General features: G+C 42.4%; 1 protein-coding gene across 6 annotated transcripts in view; it reads right to left on the reverse strand.

Annotated features, from left to right (window-relative positions):
- Positions 1-1169: 1169 nt before the first annotated feature.
- LOC306922267 (BTB/POZ domain-containing protein 3-like) overlaps positions 1170-25541 on the reverse strand; it is a 45565-nt gene continuing 21193 nt past the window's right edge. For all 6 annotated transcript variants that reach the window (XM_079499722.1, XM_079499723.1, XM_079499724.1 and 3 more), the window contains 3 exons: positions 8131-8384; positions 3998-4270; positions 1170-2396 (listed from right to left, as the gene is read on the reverse strand). In XM_079499722.1, coding sequence (XP_079355848.1) covers positions 2292-2396; positions 3998-4270; positions 8131-8384 — 632 coding nt within the window. In that variant the 3' untranslated portion in view covers positions 1170-2291. The remainder of the gene's footprint in view (positions 2397-3997; positions 4271-8130; positions 8385-25541) is intronic.

A 25541-nucleotide genomic window follows, 5' to 3' on the forward strand; every position in this document is an offset into this window, starting at 1 on the left:
CAATTGCCTACGTGGGCATTTATTGAAGGTCAATGTTGCCCCCCAACATCGTTGTCAGCATTAATCTTTTCCCCAATGGCCTCAAAATATACTAAGTTGCCAAAGAACTCCATAGTCTCGCATTCTCTCAAAATCTGGCTCTCAATACGAAGGCATTTCGGTTGGCACCCGGGTTCTGTGCGCGCACCACTGGTCGCTAACCATGCTTTTTCACCTTCCCTTTCTGACTCATTGTTTAAAGTGTGGCATAGAAATGGTATTCACTCCTTCAAAGATCTTTATATTGATGGGTTATTTCCGACCTTTGAACAAATACGACGCAAATTTAATTTACCCCAATCACATTTTTTTAGATTTCTACAGATACGACATTTTTTAACACAGCACACTGCTTCATTTCCAAACATACCTACCAACTCATCAATGGAATCTATATTTCTACCTGACCCATTGGTCAAAGGAGGTGTTTCTATTATTTATAATTCTCTCTCATGTTTAGATAGTAATGCCTCCTTGGATTATTTAAAAACTGCTTGGGAAAACGATTTAGGAATATCTATCACTGACGAGCAATGGTCTACATCTCAAAAATTAGTGCACTCTTCTTCAGTATGCGCCAGGCATGGTCTTATACAATTTAAAATATTACACAGGTTACATTTGTCAAAGGAAAAACTCAACAGAATGTATCCGAATGTGAATCCAGCCTGCGACAGATGTGGCCAGTCGCCGGCCACTCTGGCGCATATGTTCTGGCACTGCACTAAACTAACATCATATTGGCAAAGTATATTTAAATCACTATCTGACATTGTTGGAAAACCTTTTGACCCGGATCCACTGACAGCAGTTCTAGGAGTTAAAAGCCCCGGGGTCAAATTGTCTACTTTCCAATATAACATGGTAAAATATGTGACTCTACTGGCTCGCAGACTGATACTGTTGAACTGGAAGCAAGCACATGTTCCGACTCACACTACACTTATGAAAGAGGTTATGCACTATTTGCAATTGGAAAAGATAAAGTTTGAATTGAGAGGGAGTGAAGATAGATTTTACCAGACATGGCAACCCTTCATTGACTATTTCAATAGGTGCACGCTAACCCCTCCTACACAATAGATAACAAAATAAAAAATTGGAAAGAAGAAAAAAAAGGAGAAAGGAACTGAGTGTTTTTTCTTATTTTATTTTCTCATTTAAAAAGAAGAATGTCGGGTTGGGAGAGTTTGAGAGCAAGAGTGTCTGTCCTGTTGTCTTTATTTTGTTTGTCTGTTCACATTTGTCAATGTTTAACTGTTTTGTTTTTTCTTTATCACATTTATGTACCTTTTTTATTATGTATTGTATGTCACTTAATTACTCATTATCTGTCAATTATTTTCTTAAGTTATGTCATAATACAAAAAGCCTAATAAAAACTATTAAAAAAAAAAAAAAACACAAACCAACGTCCCGTGGATGGACACGCCCCCTGGCTGTGTGGACACGCCCCCTGGAAGATGAGCTTGGGGATCTGTGATCCATTAGTTCTGTCTAGGAGTAGATCAGCTCGGGGATCCATTAGTTCTGTCTAGGAGTAGAAGATCAGCTCGGGGATCCATTAGTTCTGTCTAGGAGTAGAAGATCAGCTCGGGGATCCATTAGTTCTGTCTAGGAGTAGAAGATCAGCTCGGGGATCCATTAGTTCTGTCTAGGAGTAGACGATGAGCTCTGTGATCCATTAGTTCTGTCTAGGAGTAGAAGATGAGCTCGGGGATCCATTAGTTCTGTCTAGGAGTAGAAGATCAGCTCGGGGATCCATTAGTTCTGTCTAGGAGTAGAAGATCAGCTCGGGGATCCATTAGTTCTGTCTAGGAGTAGAAGATGAGCTCTGTGATCCATTAGTTCTGTCTAGGAGTAGAAGATGAGCTCGGGGATCCATTAGTTCTGTCTAGGAGTAGAAGATCAGCTCAGGGATCCATTAGTTCTGTCTAGGAGTAGAAGATCAGCTCGGGGATCCATTAGTTCTGTCTAGGAGTAGAAGATCAGCTCGGGATCCATTAGTTCTGTCTAGGAGTAGAAGATCAGCTCGGGATCCATTAGTTCTGTCTAGGAGTAGAAGATCAGCTCTGTGATCCATTAGTTCTGTCTAGGAGTAGAAGATCAGCTCTGTGATCCATTAGTTCTGTCTAGGAGTAGAAGATCAGCTCTGTGATCCATTAGTTCTGTCTAGGAGTAGAAGATCAGCTATGTGATCCATTAGTTCTGTCTAGGAGTAGAAGATCAGCTCTGTGATCCATTAGTTCTGTCTAGGAGTAGAAGATCAGCTCGGGGATCTGGCCTCCCTGAACTCCGGTTCCATTAGTACTGTCTGACGAGCACTGGAACTGGAAGGTGACCTTACCGCACTGCACCTGTAGGGGGCAGCGCTGGTTAGTGGACAGTCTAGCAGTGTTTTCGTCGACTAAGACTAAAAATGCTCCTCGACTACCTTTTTTTCCACTGACGGAAACTAACTAAACATTTTGGAGAAAAATAATGGAGCTGTTTGTTTTGACCCCTCCTGTCTCACCCCCCTCCACCTGTCTCACCTCGGTCATGCCCTCCTGTCTCACCCCTCCTGTCTCACCCCCCTCCTGTCTCACCCCTCCACCTGTCTCACCCCCCCCCTCCCGTCTCACCTCGGTCATGCCCTCCTGTCTCACCCTCCACCTGTCTCACCCTCCACCTGTCTCACCCCTCCTGTCTCACCCCCCTCCCGTCTCACCTCGGTCATGCCCTCCTGTCTCACCCTCCACCTGTCTCACCCTCCACCTGTCTCACCCCTCCTGTCTCACCCCCCTCCCGTCTCACCTCGGTCATGCCCTCCACCTGTCTCACCCCTCCTGTCTCACCCCCCTCCTGTCTCACCCCTCCTGTCTCACCCCCCTCCTGTCTCACCCCCTCCTGTCTCACCCACTCCTGTCTCACCCACTCCTGTCTCACCCCCCCCTCCCGTCTCACCTCGGTCATGCCCTCCACCTGTCTCACCCCTCCACCTGTCTCACTGTCTCACCCCCTCCCGTCTCACCCCCCTCCTGTCTCACCCCCTCCACCTCCTGTCTCACCCCCCTCCTGTCTCACCTCGGTCATGCCCTCCACCTGTCTCACCCCCTCCTCCACCTGTCTCACCCACTCCTGTCTCACCCCCTCCTGTCTCACCACCTCCACCTCCTGTCTCACCTCGGTCATGCCCTCCACCAGTCTCACCCCCCTCCTCCACCTGTCTCACCCCCTCCACCTCCTGTCTCACCTCGGTCATGCCCTCCACCAGTCTCACCCCCCCCCCCCCCTCCTCCACCTGCCTCACCCCCCCCTCCACCTGTCTCACCCTCCTCCTGTCTCACCTCCGTCATGCCCTCCTGTCTCACCCTCCACCTGCCTCACCCCCCCCTCCACCTGTCTCACCCTCCACCTGTCTCACCTCCGTCATGCCCTCCTGTCTCACCCTCCACCTGTCTCACCCTCCTCCTGTCTCACCCTCCACCTGTCTCACCCTCCACCTGTCTCACCCTCCACCTGTCTCACCCTCCTCCTGTCTCACCCTCCTCCTGTCTCACCCTCCACCTGTCTCACCCTCCTCCTGTCTCACCCTCCTCCTGTCTCACCCTCCACCTGTCTCACCTCCGTCATGCCCTCCTGTCTCACCCTCCTCCTGTCTCACCCTCCACCTGTCTCACCCTCCTCCTGTCTCACCCTCCACCTGTCTCACCCTCCACCTGTCTCACCCTCCTCCTGTCTCACCCTCCACCTGTCTCACCTCCGTCATGCCCTCCTGTCTCACCCTCCTCCTGTCTCACCCTCCACCGGTCTCACCCTCCACCTGTCTCACCCTCCTCCTGTCTCACCCTCCACCTGTCTCACCCTCCTCCTGTCTCACCCTCCACCGGTCTCACCCTCCACCTGTCTCACCCTCCTCCTGTCTCACCCTCCACCTGTCTCACCCTCCACCTGTCTCACCCTCCACCTGTCTCACCTCCGTCATGCCCTCCTGTCCGAAGTAGCTGAGTTCGTTCCCGTCCAGGATGACGCTGGCGGTGTAGAACGTGTCGGCCTCGATCTGGACGGGGTGTTCGAACCACACGGCGAAGGTGCTGCTCGACCCGTCCGAGAAGAACTTGACCTGGCGGTGACCTATGACCCCCACGCCCTGCCTCTTCAGCTCCATGCGGGCGCAGTACTCCGCCGAGCCACAGGAGGAGCCGTAGAGGCCGAAGCCGGCCATGAACACCCGCTTGTCCACCGCGAACTGGAAGAGACACTTTATCTGTTATATCTATATCTATGATATGAGACACTATTATATATATATATCTATGAGACACTATTATATCTATGATATGAGACACTATCTATTATCTATATATCTATGAGACACTATCTATTATCTATATATCTATCTATATCTATGATATGAGACACTATTATATATATATCTATGAGACACTATTATATATATATATATCTATGAGACACTATTATATATATATCTATGAGACACTATTATATATATATATATCTATGAGACACTATTATATATATATATATCTATGAGACACTATTATATATATATATATCTATGAGACACTATTATATATATATCTATGAGACACTATTATATATATATATATCTATGAGACACTATTATATATATATATATCTATGAGACACTATTATATATATATCTATGAGACACTATTATATATATATATCTATGAGACACTATTATATATATATATATCTATGAGACACTATTATATATATATATATATCTATGAGACACTATTATATATATATATCTATGAGACACTATTATATATATATCTATGAGACACTATTATATATATATATATATCTATGAGACACTATTATATATATATATCTATGAGACACTATTATATATATATCTATGAGACACTATTATATATATATCTATGAGACACTATTATATATATATCTATGAGACACTATTATATATATATATCTATGAGACACTATTATATATATATCTATATGAGACACTATTATATATATATCTATGAGACACTATTATATATATATCTATGAGACACTATCTGTTATATCTATATCTATGATATGAGACACTATTATATATATATATCTATGATATGAGACACTATTATATATATATATCTATGAGACACTATTATATATATATCTATGAGACACTATCTATTATCTATATCTATGATATGAGACACTATTATATATATATCTATGAGACACTATTAAATCTATATCTATGAGACACTATTATATATATATCTATGAGACACTATTATATATATATCTATGAGACACTATTATATATATATATCTATGAGACACTATTATATCTATATCTATGAGACACTATTATATCTATATCTATGAGACACTATCTATTATCTATATAATGTAGTTATATAGTAGTTGTATTATAGGGTCCCTGGAACTACATATTTTCAGATGGGGTCCGCGGCCAAATACATATATTTTTGGGGGTCCTTGACATGAAAATCTTTGAGAAACACTGACATAGAAACATGAGGTTTTTTCAGAAAACTGTCAGGATTTAGAAGATATTTGTAGAATGGTCCTCAGCTCTAAACGGGATAAAGTTTATTATTATTACAACCTGTATGCTGTCACAGCGCCCCCTGTATCTCTACTGGTAGTATTATTATTATAACCTGTATGGTGTCACAGCGCCCCCTGTATCTCCACTGCTAGTATTATAACCTGTATGGTGTCACAGCGCCCCCTGTATCTCCACTGGTAGTAGTATTATAACCTGTATGCTGTCACAGCGCCCCCTGTATCTCCACTGCTAGTATTATTATAACCTGTATGGTGTCACAGCGCCCCCTGTATCTCCACTGCTAGTATTATTATAACCTGTATGGTGTCACAGCGCCCCCTGTATCTCCACTGGTAGTAGTATTATTATAACCTGTATGGTGTCACAGCGCCCCCTGTATCTCCACTGCTAGTATTATTATTATAACCTGTATGGTGTCACAGCGCCCCCTGTATCTCTACTGGTAGTATTATTATAACCTGTATGCTGTCACAGCGCCCCCTGTATCTCCACTGCTAGTATTATAACCTGTATGGTGTCACAGCGCCCCCTGTATCTCTACTGGTAGTATTATTATAACCTGTATGCTGTCACAGCGCCCCCTGTATCTCCACTGCTAGTATTATTATAACCTGTATGGTGTCACAGCGCCCCCTGTATCTCCACTGCTAGTATTATTATTATAACCTGTATGGTGTCACAGCGCCCCCTGTATCTCCACTGCTAGTATTATTATAACCTGTATGGTGTCACAGCGCCCCCTGTATCTCCACTGCTAGTATTATTATAACCTGTATGGTGTCACAGCGCCCCCTGTATCTCCACTGCTAGTATTATTATAACCTGTATGGTGTCACAGCGCCCCCTGTATCTCCACTGCTAGTATTATTATTATAACCTGTATGGTGTCACAGCGCCCCCTGTATCTCCACTGCTAGTATTATTATTATAACCTGTATGGTGTCACAGCGCCCCCTGTATCTCTACTGGTAGTATTATTATAACCTGTATGGTGTCACAGCGCCCCCTGTATCTCCACTGCTAGTATTATTATTATAACCTGTATGGTGTCACAGCGCCCCCTGTATCTCCACTGCTAGTATTATTATAACCTGTATGCTGTCACAGCGCCCCCTGTATCTCCACTGGTAGTATTATTATAACCTGTATGGTGTCACAGCGCCCCCTGTATCTCCACTGCTAGTATTATTATAACCTGTATGCTGTCACAGCGCCCCCTGTATCTCCACTGGTAGTATTATTATAACCTGTATGGTGTCACAGCGCCCCCTGTATCTCCACTGCTAGTATTATTATTATAACCTGTATGGTGTCACAGCGCCCCCTGTATCTCCACTGCTAGTATTATTATAACCTGTATGCTGTCACAGCGCCCCCTGTATCTCCACTGCTAGTATTATTATTATAACCTGTATGGTGTCACAGCGCCCCCTGTATCTCCACTGCTAGTATTATTATAACCTGTATGCTGTCACAGCGCCCCCTGTATCTCCACTGCTAGTATTATTATTATAACCTGTATGGTGTCACAGCGCCCCCTGTATCTCCACTGCTAGTATTATTATAACCTGTATGCTGTCACAGCGCCCCCTGTATCTCCACTGCTAGTATTATTATAACCTGTATGCTGTCACAGCGCCCCCTGTATCTCCACTGCTAGTATTATTATAACCTGTATGCTGTCACAGCGCCCCCTGTATCTCCACTGCTAGTATTATTATAACCTGTATGCTGTCACAGCGCCCCCTGTATCTCCACTGCTAGTATTATTATAACCTGTATGCTGTCACAGCGCCCCCTGTATCTCCACTGCTAGTATTATTATAACCTGTATGGTGTCACAGCGCCCCCTGTATCTCCACTAGTATTATTATAACCTGTATGGTGTCACAGCGCCCCCTGTATCTCCACTAGTATTATTATAACCTGTATGGTGTCACAGCGCCCCCTGTATCTCCACTAGTATTATTATAACCTGTATGCTGTCACAGCGCCCCCTGTATCTCTACTGGTAGTATTATTATTATAACCTGTATGGTGTCACAGCGGCCCCTGTATCTCCACTGCTAGTATTATTATAACCTGTATGGTGTCACAGCGCCCCCTGTATCTCCACTGCTAGTATTATAACCTGTATGGTGTCACAGCGCCCCCTGTATCTCTACTGGTAGTATTATTATTATAACCTGTATGCTGTCACAGCGCCCCCTGTATCTCTACTGGTAGTATTATTATTATAACCTGTATGCTGTCACAGCGCCCCCTGTATCTCCACTGCTAGTATTATTATAACCTGTATGGTGTCACAGCGCCCCCTGTATCTCCACTGCTAGTATTATTATAACCTGTATGCTGTCACAGCACCCCCTGTATCTCCACTGCTAGTATTATTATAACCTGTATGGTGTCACAGCGCCCCCTGTATCTCTACTGGTAGTATTATTATTATAACCTGTATGCTGTCACAGCGCCCCCTGTATCTCCACTAGTATTATTATTATTATAACCTGTATGCTGTCACAGCGCCCCCTGTATCTCCACTGGTTGGAACGGTAAGCGCAGGACTGGAAGCGATGACATCGCTGAGGGGCGAGGCCCTGGCGGGGCGCCACGTGGAACAGGAGGCGGGGCTTGTTGGCCGCCGTGAACCACAGGAAGAGGTCGTTGGTCTCGTTGAGCGTCAGGATGCCCGACTGGGCCGCGCCGTTGGCGAACTCCTCCAGACCCATGGAGGGGACGCGGATCAGGTAGATGGATTTACCTGGAGGAGAGAAAAAACATTTAGAGTACACTGTCTACAGGAGAGAAACCATGTAGAGTACACTGTCTACAGGAGAGAAACCATGTAGAGTACACTGTCTAACAGGAGAGAAACCATTTAGAGTACACTGTCTACAGGAGAGAAACCATTTAGAGTACACTGTCTAACAGGAGAGAAACCATTTAGAGTACACTGTCTACAGGAGAGAAACCATGTAGAGTACACTGTCTACAGGAGAGATAAACCATTTAGAGTACACTGTCTACAGGAGAGAGAAACCATTTAGAGTACACTGTCTACAGGAGAGAGAAACCATGTAGAGTACACTGTCTAAGAGGAGAGAGAAACCATGTAGAGTACACTGTCTAACAGGAGAGAAACCATTTAGAGTACACTGTCTACAGGAGAGAAACCATTTAGAGTACACTGTCTACAGGAGAGAGAAACCATTTAGAGTACACTGTCTACAGGAGAGAGAAACCATTTAGAGTACACTGTCTACAAGAGAGAAACCATTTAGAGTACACTGTCTACAGGAGAGAGAAACCATTTAGAGTACACTGTCTACAGGAGAGAGAAACCATTTAGAGTACACTGTCTAACAGGAGAGAGAAACCATTTAGAGTACACTGTCTACAGGAGAGAAACCATTTAGAGTACACTGTCTACAGGAGAGAAACCATTTAGAGTACACTGTCTACAGGAGAGAAACCATGTAGAGTACACTGTCTACAGGAGAGAGACCATGTAGAGTACACTGTCTACAGGAGAGAAACCATTTAGAGTACACTGTCTACAGGAGAGAGAAACCATTTAGAGTACACTGTCTAACAGGAGAGAAACCATTTAGAGTACACTGTCTACAGGAGAGAAACCATGTAGAGTACACTGTCTACAGGAGAGAAACCATTTAGAGTACACTGTCTAACAGGAGAGAAACCATTTAGAGTACACTGTCTACAGGAGAGAAACCATGTAGAGTACACTGTCTACAGGAGAGAAACCATTTAGAGTACACTGTCTACAGGAGAGAGAAACCATTTAGAGTACACTGTCTACAGGAGAGAAACCATTTAGAGTACACTGTCTACAGGAGAGAAACCATGTAGAGTACACTGTCTACAGGAGAGAAACCATTTAGAGTACACTGTCTACAGGAGAGAAACCATTTAGAGTACACTGTCTACAGGAGAGAGAAACCATTTAGAGTACACTGTCTACAGGAGAGAAACCATTTAGAGTACACTGTCTACAGGAGAGAGAAACCATTTAGAGTACACTGTCTACAGGAGAGAAACCATTTAGAGTACACTGTCTAACAGGAGAGAGAAACCATTTAGAGTACACTGTCTACAGGAGAGAAACCATGTAGAGTACAATGTCTACAGGAGAGAGAAACCATGTAGAGTACACTGTCTACAGGAGAGAGAAACCATTTAGAGTACACTGTCTACAGGAGAGAAACCATTTAGAGTACACGGTCTACAGGAGAGAAACCATTTAGAGTACACGGTCTACAGGAGAGAAACCATTTAGAGTACACGGTCTACAGGAGAGAAACCATTTAGAGTACACTGTCTACAAGAGAGAAACCATTTAGAGTACACTGTCTAACAGGAGAGAAACCATGTAGAGTACACTGTCTACAGGAGAGGAACCATTTAGAGTACACTGTCTACAGGAGAGAAACCATTTAGAGTACACTGTCTACAGGAGAGAAACCATTTAGAGTACACTGTCTACAGGAGAGAAACCATTTAGAGTACACTGTCTACAGGAGAGAGAAACCATGTAGAGTACACTGTCTACAGGAGAGAAACCATTTAGAGTACACTGTCTACAGGAGAGAAACCATTTAGAGTACACTGTCTACAGGAGAGAAACCATTTAGAGTACACTGTCTACAGGAGAGAAACCATTTAGAGTACACTGTCTACAGGAGAGAAACCATTTAGAGTACACTGTCTACAGGAGAGAGAAACCATGTAGAGTACACTGTCTACAGGAGAGAAACCATTTAGAGTACACTGTCTACAGGAGAGAGAAACCATTTAGAGTACACTGTCTAACAGGAGAGAGAAACCATGTAGAGTACACTGTCTACAGGAGAGAGAAACCATGTAGAGTACACTGTCTACAGGAGAGAAACCATTTAGAGTACACTGTCTACAGGAGAGAGAAACCATGTAGAGTACACTGTCTACAGGAGAGAAACCATGTAGAGTACACTGTCTACAGGAGAGAGAAACCATTTAGAGTACACTGTCTACAGGAGAGAAACCATGTAGAGTACACTGTCTAACAGGAGAGAGAAACCATTTAGAGTACACTGTCTACAGGAGAGAGAAACCATTTAGAGTACACTGTCTACAGGAGAGAGAAACCATTTAGAGTACACTGTCTACAGGAGAGAAACCATTTAGAGTACACTGTCTACAGGAGAGAGAAACCATTTAGAGTACACTGTCTACAGGAGAGAGAAACCATTTAGAGTACACTGTCTACAGGAGAGAGAAACCATTTAGAGTACACTGTCTACAGGAGAGAAACCATTTAGAGTACACTGTCTACAGGAGAGAAACCATGTAGAGTACACTGTCTACAGGAGAGAAACCATTTAGAGTACACTGTCTACAGGAGAGAAACCATTTAGAGTACACTGTCTACAAGAGAGAGAAACCATGTAGAGTACACTGTCTACAGGAGAGAAACCATGTAGAGTACACTGTCTACAGGAGAGAAACCATTTAGAGTACACTGTCTACAAGAGAGAGAAACCATGTAGAGTACACTGTCTAACAGGAGAGAAACCATGTAGAGTACACTGTCTACAGGAGAGAAACCATTTAGAGTACACTGTCTAACAGGAGAGAAACCATTTAGAGTACACCGTCTACAGGAGAGAGAAACCATGTAGAGTACACTGTCTAACAGGAGAGAAACCATTTAGAGTACACTGTCTACAGGAGAGAGAAACCATGTAGAGTACACTGTCTAACAGGAGAGAGAAACCATTTAGAGTACACTGTCTACAGGAGAGAGAAACCATTTAGAGTACACTGTCTAACAGGAGAGAAACCATTTAGAGTACACTGTCTACAGGAGAGAAACCATGTAGAGTACACTGTCTAACAGGAGAGAGAAACCATTTAGAGTACACTGTCTACAGGAGAGAGAAACCATGTAGAGTACACTGTCTACAGGAGAGAGAAACCATTTAGAGTACACTGTCTAACAGGAGAGAGAAACCATGTAGAGTACACTGTCTACAGGAGAGAAACCATTTAGAGTACACTGTCTACAGGAGAGAAACCATTTAGAGTACACTGTCTAACAGGAGAGAGAAACCATTTAGAGTACACTGTCTAACAGGAGAGAGAAACCATTTAGAGTACACTGTCTAACAGGAGAGAAACCATTTAGAGTACACTGTCTACAGGAGAGAGAAACCATTTAGAGTACACTGTCTACAGGAGAGAAACCATTTAGAGTACACTGTCTACAGGAGAGAAACCATTTAGAGTACACTGTCTAACAGGAGAGAGAAACCATTTAGAGTACACTGTCTACAGGAGAGAGAAACCATTTAGAGTACACTGTCTAACAGGAGAGAAACCATTTAGAGTACACTGTCTACAGGAGAGAAACCATGTAGAGTACACTGTCTAACAGGAGAGAGAAACCATTTAGAGTACACTGTCTACAGGAGAGAGAAACCATGTAGAGTACACTGTCTACAGGAGAGAGAAACCATTTAGAGTACACTGTCTAACAGGAGAGAGAAACCATGTAGAGTACACTGTCTACAGGAGAGAAACCATTTAGAGTACACTGTCTACAGGAGAGAAACCATTTAGAGTACACTGTCTAACAGGAGAGAGAAACCATTTAGAGTACACTGTCTAACAGGAGAGAGAAACCATTTAGAGTACACTGTCTAACAGGAGAGAAACCATTTAGAGTACACTGTCTACAGGAGAGAGAAACCATTTAGAGTACACTGTCTACAGGAGAGAAACCATTTAGAGTACACTGTCTACAGGAGAGAAACCATTTAGAGTACACTGTCTACAGGAGAGAAACCATTTAGAGTACACTGTCTACAGGAGAGAGAAACCATTTAGAGTACACTGTCTAAGAGGAGAGAGAAACCATTTAGAGTACACTGTCTAACAGGAGAGAGAAACCATTTAGAGTACACTGTCTAACAGGAGAGAAACCATTTAGAGTACACTGTCTACAGGAGAGAGAAACCATTTAGAGTACACTGTCTACAGGAGAGAAACCATTTAGAGTACACTGTCTACAGGAGAGAAACCATTTAGAGTACACTGTCTAACAGGAGAGAGAAACCATTTAGAGTACACTGTCTACAGGAGAGAAACCATGTAGAGTACACTGTCTACAGGAGAGAGAAACCATGTAGAGTACACTGTCTACAGGAGAGAGAAACCATTTAGAGTACACGGTCTACAGGAGAGAAACCATTTAGAGTACACGGTCTACAGGAGAGAAACCATTTAGAGTACACGGTCTACAGGAGAGAAACCATTTAGAGTACACTGTCTACAGGAGAGAAACCATTTAGAGTACACTGTCTAACAGGAGAGAGAAACCATTTAGAGTACACTGTCTACAGGAGAGAAACCATTTAGAGTACACTGTCTACAGGAGAGAAACCATTTAGAGTACACTGTCTAACAGGAGAGAGAAACCATTTAGAGTACACTGTCTACAGGAGAGAAACCATTTAGAGTACACTGTCTACAGGAGAGAAACCATTTAGAGTACACTGTCTAACAGGAGAGAGACACCATTTAGAGTACACTGTCTACAGGAGAGAAACCATTTAGAGTACACTGTCTACAGGAGAGAAACCATTTAGAGTACACTGTCTACAGGAGAGAAACCATTTAGAGTACACTGCCTACAGGAGAGAAACCATTTAGAGTACACTGTCTACAGGAGAGAAACCATTTAGAGTACACTGTCTACAGGAGAGAAACCATTTAGAGTACACTGCCTACAGGAGAGAAACCATTTAGAGTACACTGTCTAACAGGAGAGAGAAACCATTTAGAGTACACTGCCTACAGGAGAGAGAAACCATTTAGAGTACACTGCCTACAGGAGAGAGAAACCATTTAGAGTACACTGTCTAACAGGAGAGAGAAACCATTTAGAGTACACTGTCTAACAGGAGAGAAACCATTTAGAGTACACTGTCTAACAGGAGAGAGAAACCATTTAGAGTACACTGTCTAACAGGAGAGAGAAACCATTTAGAGTACACTGTCTACAGGAGAGAAACCATGTAGAGTACACTGTCTACAGGAGAGAAACCATTTAGAGTACACTGTCTACAAGAGAGAGAAACCATTTAGAGTACACTGTCTACAAGAGAGAAACCATTTAGAGTACACTGTCTAACAGGAGAGAGAAACCATTTAGAGTACACTGTCTACAGGAGAGAGAAACCATTTAGAGTACACTGTCTACAAGAGAGAAACCATTTAGAGTACACTGTCTACAGGAGAGAGAAACCATTTAGAGTACACTGTCTACAGGAGAGAGAAACCATTTAGAGTACACTGTCTACAGGAGAGAAACCATTTAGAGTACACTGTCTAACAGGAGAGAGAAACCATTTAGAGTACACTGTCTACAGGAGAGAGAAACCATTTAGAGTACACTGTCTACAGGAGAGAAACCATGTAGAGTACACTGTCTACAGGAGAGAGAAGCCATTTAGAGTACACTGTCTACAGGAGAGAGAAACCATTTAGAGTACACTGTCTACAGGAGAGAGAAACCATTTAGAGTACACTGTCTACAGGAGAGAGAAACCATTTAGAGTACACTGTCTACAGGAGAGAGAAACCATTTAGAGTACACTGTCTAACAGGAGAGAAACCATTTAGAGTACACTGCCTACAGGAGAGAGAAACCATTTAGAGTACACTGTCTACAGGAGAGAAACCATTTAGAGTACACTGTCTAACAGGAGAGAGAAACCATTTAGAGTACACTGTCTAACAGGAGAGAAACCATTTAGAGTACACTGTCTAACAGGAGAGAAACCATTTAGAGTACACTGCCTACAGGAGAGAGAAACCATTTAGAGTACACTGTCTACAGGAGAGAAACCATTTAGAGTACACTGTCTAACAGGAGAGAAACCATGTAGAGTACACTGTCTAAGAGGAGAGAAACCATGTAGAGTACACTGTCTACAGGAGAGAGAAACCATTTATAGTACACTGTCTAACAGGAGAGAGAAACCATGTAGAGTACACTGTCTAACACGAGAGAGAAACCATTTAGAGTACACTGTCTAACAGGAGAGAGAAACCATTTAGAGTACACTGTCTACAGGAGAGAGAAACCATTTAGAGTACACTGTCTACAGGAGAGAAACCATTTAGAGTACACCGTCTACAGGAGAGAAACCATGTAGAGTACACTGTCTACAGGAGAGAGAAACCATTTATAGTACACTGTCTAACAGGAGAGAGAAACCATGTAGAGTACACTGTCTAACCATGTAGAGTACACTGTCTACAGGAGAGAGAAACCATTTAGAGTACACTGTCTACAGGAGAGAAACCATGTAGAGTACACTGTCTACAGGAGAGAGAAACCATTTATAGTACACTGTCTAACAGGAGAGAGAAACCATGTAGAGTACACTGTCTAACAGGAGAGAGAAACCATTTAGAGTACACTGTCTAACAGGAGAGAGAAACCATTTAGAGTACACTGTCTAACAGGAGAGAGAAACCATGTAGAGTACACTGTCTAACAGGAGAGAGAAACCATGTAGAGTACACTGTCTAACAGGAGAGAGAAACCATTTAGAGTACACTGTCTAACAGGAGAGAGAAACCATGTAGAGTACACTGTCTAACAGGAGAGAGAAACCATTTAGAGTACACTGTCTAACAGGAGAGAGAAACCATTTAGAGTACACTGTCTAACAGGAGAGAGAAACCATTTAGAGTACACTGTCTAACAGGAGAGAGAAACCATTTAGAGTACACTGTCTAACAGGAGAGAGAAACCATTTAGAGTACACTGCCTACAGGAGAGAGAAACCATTTAGAGTACACTGCCTACAGGAGAGAGAAACCATTTAGAGTACACTGTCTAACAGGAGAGAGAAACCATTTAGAGTACACTGTCTAACAGGAGAGAAACCATTTAGAGTACACTGTCTAACAGGAGAGAGAAACCATTTAGAGTACACTGTCTAACAGGAGAGAGAAACCATTTAGAGTACACTGTCTAACAGGAGAGAGAAACCATTTAGAGTACACTGTCTAACAGGAGAGAGAAACCATGTAGAGTACACTGTCTAACAGGAGAGAGAAACCATGTAGAGTACACTGTCTAACAGGAGAGAGAAACCATTTAGAGTACACTGTCTACAGGAGAGAGAAACCATTTAGAGTACACTGTCTACAGGAGAGAGAAACCATTTAGAGTACACTGTCTAACAGGAGAGAGAAACCATTTAGAGTACACTGCCTACAGGAGAGAGAAACCATTTAGAGTACACTGCCTACAGGAGAGAGAAACCATTTAGAGTACACTGTCTAACAGGAGAGAGAAACCATTTAGAGTACACTGTCTAACAGGAGAGAAACCATTTAGAGTACACTGTCTAACAGGAGAGAGAAACCATTTAGAGTACACTGTCTAACAGGAGAGAGAAACCATTTAGAGTACACTGTCTAACAGGAGAGAGAAACCATTTAGAGTACACTGTCTACAGGAGAGAAACCATGTAGAGTACACTGTCTACAGGAGAGAAACCATTTAGAGTACACTGTCTACAGGAGAGAAACCATTTAGAGTACACTGTCTAACAGGAGAGAAACCATGTAGAGTACACTGTCTAACAGGAGAGAGAAACCATTTAGAGTACACTGTCTAACAGGAGAGAAACCATTTAGAGTACACTGTCTACAGGAGAGAAACCATTTAGAGTACACTGTCTACAGGAGAGAAACCATTTAGAGTACACTGTCTACAAGAGAGAAACCATTTAGAGTACACTGTCTACAGGAGAGAGAAACCATTTAGAGTACACTGTCTACAGGAGAGAGAAACCATTTAGAGTACACTGTCTACAAGAGAGAAACCATTTAGAGTACACTGTCTACAGGAGAGAGAAACCATTTAGAGTACACTGTCTACAGGAGAGAAACCATTTAGAGTACACTGTCTACAGGAGAGAGAAACCATTTAGAGTACACTGTCTAACAGGAGAGAGAAACCATTTAGAGTACACTGTCTAACAGGAGAGAGAAACCATTTAGAGTACACTGTCTACAAGAGAGAAACCATTTAGAGTACACTGTCTACAGGAGAGAGAAACCATTTAGAGTACACTGTCTACAGGAGAGAAACCATTTAGAGTACACTGTCTACAGGAGAGAGAAACCATTTAGAGTACACTGTCTAACAGGAGAGAGAAACCATTTAGAGTACACTGTCTACAAGAGAGAGAAACCATTTAGAGTACACTGTCTAACAGGAGAGAGAAACCATTTAGAGTACACTGTCTACAGGAGAGAGAAACCATTTAGAGTACACTGTCTACAGGAGAGAAACCATGTAGAGTACACTGTCTACAGGAGAGAGAAACCATTTAGAGTACACTGTCTAACAGGAGAGAAACCATTTAGAGTACACTGCCTACAGGAGAGAGAAACCATTTAGAGTACACTGTCTACAGGAGAGAAACCATTTAGAGTACACTGTCTAACAGGAGAGAGAAACCATTTAGAGTACACTGTCTAACAGGAGAGAAACCATTTAGAGTACACTGTCTAACAGGAGAGAAACCATTTAGAGTACACTGCCTACAGGAGAGAGAAACCATTTAGAGTACACTGTCTAACAGGAGAGAGAAACCATTTAGAGTACACTGTCTAACAGGAGAGAAACCATGTAGAGTACACTGTCTACAGGAGAGAAACCATGTAGAGTACACTGTCTAACAGGAGAGAAACCATGTAGAGTACACTGTCTAACAGGAGAGAAACCATGTAGAGTACACTGTCTACAGGAGAGAAACCATTTAGAGTACACTGTCTAACAGGAGAGAAACCATTTAGAGTACACTGTCTACAGGAGAGAGAAACCATGTAGAGTACACTGTCTAACAGGAGAGAAACCATGTAGAGTACACTGTCTAACAGGAGAGAAACCATGTAGAGTACACTGTCTACAGGAGAGAAACCATTTAGAGTACACTGTCTACAGGAGAGAGAAACCATGTAGAGTACACTGTCTAACAGGAGAGAGAAACCATTTATAGTACACTGTCTAACAGGAGAGAGAAACCATTTAGAGTACACTGTCTAACAGGAGAGAAACCATTTAGAGTACACTGTCTACAAGAGAGAGAAACCATTTAGAGTACACTGTCTACAGGAGAGAAACCATTTAGAGTACACTGTCTACAGGAGAGAGAAACCATTTAGAGTACACTGTCTAACAGGAGAGAAACCATTTAGAGTACACTGCCTACAGGAGAGAGAAACCATTTAGAGTACACTGTCTAACAGGAGAGAAACCATTTAGAGTACACTGCCTACAGGAGAGAGAAACCATTTAGAGTACACTGTCTACAGGAGAGAAACCATTTAGAGTACACTGTCTACAGGAGAGAGAAACCATTTAGAGTACACTGTCTAACAGGAGAGAAACCATTTAGAGTACACTGTCTAACAGGAGAGAGAAACCATTTAGAGTACACTGTCTACAGGAGAGAAACCATTTAGAGTACACTGTCTACAGGAGAGAGAAACCATTTAGAGTACACTGTCTAACAGGAGAGAGAAACCATGTAGAGTACACTGTCTACAGGAGAGAGAAACCATTTAGAGTACACTGTCTACAGGAGAGAGAAACCATGTAGAGTACACTGTCTACAGGAGAGAAACCATTTAGAGTACACTGTCTAACAGGAGAGAGAAACCATTTAGAGTACACTGTCTACAGGAGAGAGAAACCATGTAGAGTACACTGTCTACAGGAGAGAAACCATTTAGAGTACACTGTCTAACAGGAGAGAAACCATTTAGAGTACACTGTCTACAAGAGAGAGAAACCATGTAGAGTACACTGTCTAACAGGAGAGAGAAACCATTTATAGTACACTGTCTAACAGGAGAGAAACCATTTAGAGTACACTGCCTACAGGAGAGAGAAACCATTTAGAGTACACTGTCTAACAGGAGAGAAACCATTTAGAGTACACTGCCTACAGGAGAGAGAAACCATTTAGAGTACACTGTCTACAGGAGAGAGAAACCATTTAGAGTACACTGTCTACAGGAGAGAAACCATGTAGAGTACACTGTCTAACAGGCGAGAGAAACCATTTAGAGTACACTGTCTACAGGAGAGAAACCATTTAGAGTACACCGTCTACAGGAGAGAGAAACCATTTAGAGTACACCGTCTACAGGAGAGAAACCATTTAGAGTACACCGTCTACAGGAGAGAGAAACCATTTAGAGTACACCGTCTACAGGAGAGAAACCATTTAGAGTACACTATCTAACAGGAGAGAGAAACCATTTAGAGTACACTGTCTACAGGAAAGAGAACCCATGTAGAGTACACTGTCTACAGGAGAGAAACCATTTAGAGTACACTGCCTACAGGGGAGAAACCATGTAGAGTACACTGTCTAACAGGAGAGAGAAACCATTTAGAGTACACTGTCTAACAGGAGAGAGAAACCATTTAGAGTACACTGTCTACAGGAGAGAAACCATTTAGAGTACACTGTCTACAGGAGAGAAACCATTTAGAGTACACTGTCTACAGGAGAGAAACCATTTAGAGTACACTGTCTACAGGAGAGAGAAACCATTTAGAGTACACTGTCTACAGGAGAGAAACCATTTAGAGTACACTGTCTACAGGAGAGAGAAACCATTTAGAGTACACTGTCTAACAGGAGAGAGAAACCATTTAGAGTACACTGTCTAACAGGAGAGAGAAACCATTTAGAGTACACTGTCTACAAGAGAGAAACCATTTAGAGTACACTGTCTACAGGAGAGAGAAACCATTTAGAGTACACTGTCTACAGGAGAGAAACCATTTAGAGTACACTGTCTACAGGAGAGAGAAACCATTTAGAGTACACTGTCTAACAGGAGAGAGAAACCATTTAGAGTACACTGTCTACAAGAGAGAGAAACCATTTAGAGTACACTGTCTAACAGGAGAGAGAAACCATTTAGAGTACACTGTCTACAGGAGAGAGAAACCATTTAGAGTACACTGTCTACAGGAGAGAAACCATGTAGAGTACACTGTCTACAGGAGAGAGAAACCATTTAGAGTACACTGTCTAACAGGAGAGAAACCATTTAGAGTACACTGCCTACAGGAGAGAGAAACCATTTAGAGTACACTGTCTACAGGAGAGAAACCATTTAGAGTACACTGTCTAACAGGAGAGAGAAACCATTTAGAGTACACTGTCTAACAGGAGAGAAACCATTTAGAGTACACTGTCTAACAGGAGAGAAACCATTTAGAGTACACTGCCTACAGGAGAGAGAAACCATTTAGAGTACACTGTCTAACAGGAGAGAGAAACCATTTAGAGTACACTGTCTAACAGGAGAGAAACCATGTAGAGTACACTGTCTACAGGAGAGAAACCATGTAGAGTACACTGTCTAACAGGAGAGAAACCATGTAGAGTACACTGTCTAACAGGAGAGAAACCATGTAGAGTACACTGTCTACAGGAGAGAAACCATTTAGAGTACACTGTCTAACAGGAGAGAAACCATTTAGAGTACACTGTCTACAGGAGAGAGAAACCATGTAGAGTACACTGTCTAACAGGAGAGAAACCATGTAGAGTACACTGTCTAACAGGAGAGAAACCATGTAGAGTACACTGTCTACAGGAGAGAAACCATTTAGAGTACACTGTCTACAGGAGAGAGAAACCATGTAGAGTACACTGTCTAACAGGAGAGAGAAACCATTTATAGTACACTGTCTAACAGGAGAGAGAAACCATTTAGAGTACACTGTCTAACAGGAGAGAAACCATTTAGAGTACACTGTCTACAAGAGAGAGAAACCATTTAGAGTACACTGTCTACAGGAGAGAAACCATTTAGAGTACACTGTCTACAGGAGAGAGAAACCATTTAGAGTACACTGTCTAACAGGAGAGAAACCATTTAGAGTACACTGCCTACAGGAGAGAGAAACCATTTAGAGTACACTGTCTAACAGGAGAGAAACCATTTAGAGTACACTGCCTACAGGAGAGAGAAACCATTTAGAGTACACTGTCTACAGGAGAGAAACCATTTAGAGTACACTGTCTACAGGAGAGAGAAACCATTTAGAGTACACTGTCTAACAGGAGAGAAACCATTTAGAGTACACTGTCTAACAGGAGAGAGAAACCATTTAGAGTACACTGTCTACAGGAGAGAAACCATTTAGAGTACACTGTCTACAGGAGAGAGAAACCATTTAGAGTACACTGTCTAACAGGAGAGAGAAACCATGTAGAGTACACTGTCTACAGGAGAGAGAAACCATTTAGAGTACACTGTCTACAGGAGAGAGAAACCATGTAGAGTACACTGTCTACAGGAGAGAAACCATTTAGAGTACACTGTCTAACAGGAGAGAGAAACCATTTAGAGTACACTGTCTACAGGAGAGAGAAACCATGTAGAGTACACTGTCTACAGGAGAGAAACCATTTAGAGTACACTGTCTAACAGGAGAGAAACCATTTAGAGTACACTGTCTACAAGAGAGAGAAACCATGTAGAGTACACTGTCTAACAGGAGAGAGAAACCATTTATAGTACACTGTCTAACAGGAGAGAAACCATTTAGAGTACACTGCCTACAGGAGAGAGAAACCATTTAGAGTACACTGTCTAACAGGAGAGAAACCATTTAGAGTACACTGCCTACAGGAGAGAGAAACCATTTAGAGTACACTGTCTACAGGAGAGAGAAACCATTTAGAGTACACTGTCTACAGGAGAGAAACCATGTAGAGTACACTGTCTAACAGGCGAGAGAAACCATTTAGAGTACACTGTCTACAGGAGAGAAACCATTTAGAGTACACCGTCTACAGGAGAGAGAAACCATTTAGAGTACACCGTCTACAGGAGAGAAACCATTTAGAGTACACCGTCTACAGGAGAGAGAAACCATTTAGAGTACACCGTCTACAGGAGAGAAACCATTTAGAGTACACTATCTAACAGGAGAGAGAAACCATTTAGAGTACACTGTCTACAGGAAAGAGAACCCATGTAGAGTACACTGTCTACAGGAGAGAAACCATTTAGAGTACACTGCCTACAGGGGAGAAACCATGTAGAGTACACTGTCTAACAGGAGAGAGAAACCATTTAGAGTACACTGTCTAACAGGAGAGAGAAACCATTTAGAGTACACTGTCTACAGGAGAGAAACCATTTAGAGTACACTGTCTACAGGAGAGAAACCATTTAGAGTACACTGTCTACAGGAGAGAAACCATGTAGAGTACACTGTCTACAGGAGAGAGAAACCATGTAGAGTACACTGTCTACAGGAGAGAAACCATTTAGAGTACACTGTCTACAGGAGAGAAACCATGTAGAGTACACTGTCTACAGGAGAGAAACCATGTAGAGTACACTGTCTAACAGGAGAGAAACCATTTAGAGTACACTTTCTACAGGAGAGAAACCATTTAGAGTACACTGTCTACAGGAGAGAGAAACCATGTAGAGTACACTGTCTACAGGAGAGAAACCATTTAGAGTACACTGTCTACAGGAGAGAAACCATGTAGAGTACACTGTCTACAGGAGAGAAACCATGTAGAGTACACTGTCTACAGGAGAGAAACCATGTAGAGTACACTGTCTACAGGAGAGAGAAACCATTTAGAGTACACTGTCTAACAGGAGAGAGAAACCATGTAGAGTACACTGTCTACAGGAGAGAAACCATGTAGAGTACACTGTCTACAGGAGATAAACCATGTAGAGTACACTGTCTAACAGGAGAGAAACCATGTAGAGTACACTGTCTACAGGAGAGAAACCATGTAGAGTACACTGTCTACAGGAGAGAAACCATTTAGAGTACACTGTCTAACAGGAGAGAAACCATTTAGAGTACACTGTCTAACAGGAGAGAGAAACCATTTAGAGTACACTGTCTACAGGAGAGAAACCATGTAGAGTACACTGTCTAACAGGAGAGAGAAACCATTTAGAGTACACTGTCTAACAGGAGAGAAACCATTTAGAGTACACTGTCTACAGGAGAGAGAAACCATTTAGAGTACACTGTCTAACAGGAGAGAGAAACCATTTAGAGTACACTGTCTAACAGGAGAGAAACCATTTAGAGTACACTGTCTACAGGAGAGAGAAACCATTTAGAGTACACTGTCTACAGGAGAGAAACCATTTAGAGTACACTGTCTACAGGAGAGAGAAACCATTTAGAGTACACTGTCTACAGGAGAGAAACCATTTAGAGTACACTGTCTACAGGAGAGAAACCATTTAGAGTACACTGTCTACAGGAGAGAAACCATGTAGAGTACACTGTCTACAGGAGATAGAAACCATTTAGAGTACACTGTCTACAGGAGAGAAACCATTTAGAGTACACTGTCTAACAGGAGAGAAACCATGTAGAGTACACTGTCTACAGGAGAGAAACCATGTAGAGTACACTGTCTAACAGGAGAGAAACCATGTAGAGTACACTGTCTACAGGAGAGAAACCATTTAGAGTACACTGTCTAACAGGAGAGAGAAACCATTTAGAGTACACTGTCTACAGGAGAGAAACCATTTAGAGTACACTGTCTACAGGAGAGAAACCATTTAGAGTACACTGTCTACAGGAGAGAAACCATTTAGAGTACACTGTCTACAGGAGAGAGAAACCATTTAGAGTACACTGTCTAACAGGAGAGAGAAACCATTTAGAGTACACTGTCTAACAGGAGAGAAACCATTTAGAGTACACTGTCTAACAGGAGAGAAACCATTTAGAGTACACTGCCTACAGGAGAGAGAAACCATTTAGAGTACACTGTCTACAGGAGAGAAACCATTTAGAGTACACTGTCTAACAGGAGAGAAACCATGTAGAGTACACTGTCTAAGAGGAGAGAAACCATGTAGAGTACACTGTCTACAGGAGAGAGAAACCATTTATAGTACACTGTCTAACAGGAGAGAGAAACCATGTAGAGTACACTGTCTAACACGAGAGAGAAACCATTTAGAGTACACTGTCTAACAGGAGAGAGAAACCATTTAGAGTACACTGTCTACAGGAGAGAGAAACCATTTAGAGTACACTGTCTACAGGAGAGAAACCATTTAGAGTACACCGTCTACAGGAGAGAAACCATGTAGAGTACACTGTCTACAGGAGAGAGAAACCATTTATAGTACACTGTCTAACAGGAGAGAGAAACCATGTAGAGTACACTGTCTAACCATGTAGAGTACACTGTCTACAGGAGAGAGAAACCATTTAGAGTACACTGTCTACAGGAGAGAAACCATGTAGAGTACACTGTCTACAGGAGAGAGAAACCATTTATAGTACACTGTCTAACAGGAGAGAGAAACCATGTAGAGTACACTGTCTAACAGGAGAGAGAAACCATTTAGAGTACACTGTCTAACAGGAGAGAGAAACCATTTAGAGTACACTGTCTAACAGGAGAGAGAAACCATGTAGAGTACACTGTCTAACAGGAGAGAGAAACCATGTAGAGTACACTGTCTAACAGGAGAGAGAAACCATTTAGAGTACACTGTCTAACAGGAGAGAGAAACCATGTAGAGTACACTGTCTAACAGGAGAGAGAAACCATTTAGAGTACACTGTCTAACAGGAGAGAGAAACCATTTAGAGTACACTGTCTAACAGGAGAGAGAAACCATTTAGAGTACACTGTCTAACAGGAGAGAGAAACCATTTAGAGTACACTGTCTAACAGGAGAGAGAAACCATTTAGAGTACACTGCCTACAGGAGAGAGAAACCATTTAGAGTACACTGCCTACAGGAGAGAGAAACCATTTAGAGTACACTGTCTAACAGGAGAGAGAAACCATTTAGAGTACACTGTCTAACAGGAGAGAAACCATTTAGAGTACACTGTCTAACAGGAGAGAGAAACCATTTAGAGTACACTGTCTAACAGGAGAGAGAAACCATTTAGAGTACACTGTCTAACAGGAGAGAGAAACCATTTAGAGTACACTGTCTAACAGGAGAGAGAAACCATGTAGAGTACACTGTCTAACAGGAGAGAGAAACCATGTAGAGTACACTGTCTAACAGGAGAGAGAAACCATTTAGAGTACACTGTCTACAGGAGAGAGAAACCATTTAGAGTACACTGTCTACAGGAGAGAGAAACCATTTAGAGTACACTGTCTAACAGGAGAGAGAAACCATTTAGAGTACACTGCCTACAGGAGAGAGAAACCATTTAGAGTACACTGCCTACAGGAGAGAGAAACCATTTAGAGTACACTGTCTAACAGGAGAGAGAAACCATTTAGAGTACACTGTCTAACAGGAGAGAAACCATTTAGAGTACACTGTCTAACAGGAGAGAGAAACCATTTAGAGTACACTGTCTAACAGGAGAGAGAAACCATTTAGAGTACACTGTCTAACAGGAGAGAGAAACCATTTAGAGTACACTGTCTACAGGAGAGAAACCATGTAGAGTACACTGTCTACAGGAGAGAAACCATTTAGAGTACACTGTCTACAGGAGAGAAACCATTTAGAGTACACTGTCTAACAGGAGAGAAACCATGTAGAGTACACTGTCTAACAGGAGAGAGAAACCATTTAGAGTACACTGTCTAACAGGAGAGAAACCATTTAGAGTACACTGTCTACAGGAGAGAAACCATTTAGAGTACACTGTCTACAGGAGAGAAACCATTTAGAGTACACTGTCTACAAGAGAGAAACCATTTAGAGTACACTGTCTACAGGAGAGAGAAACCATTTAGAGTACACTGTCTACAGGAGAGAGAAACCATTTAGAGTACACTGTCTACAAGAGAGAAACCATTTAGAGTACACT

Source organism: Electrona antarctica (genome assembly GCF_951216825.1).
Source record: "Electrona antarctica genome assembly, chromosome: 4".
NCBI classification, from domain to species: domain Eukaryota; kingdom Metazoa; phylum Chordata; class Actinopteri; order Myctophiformes; family Myctophidae; genus Electrona; species Electrona antarctica.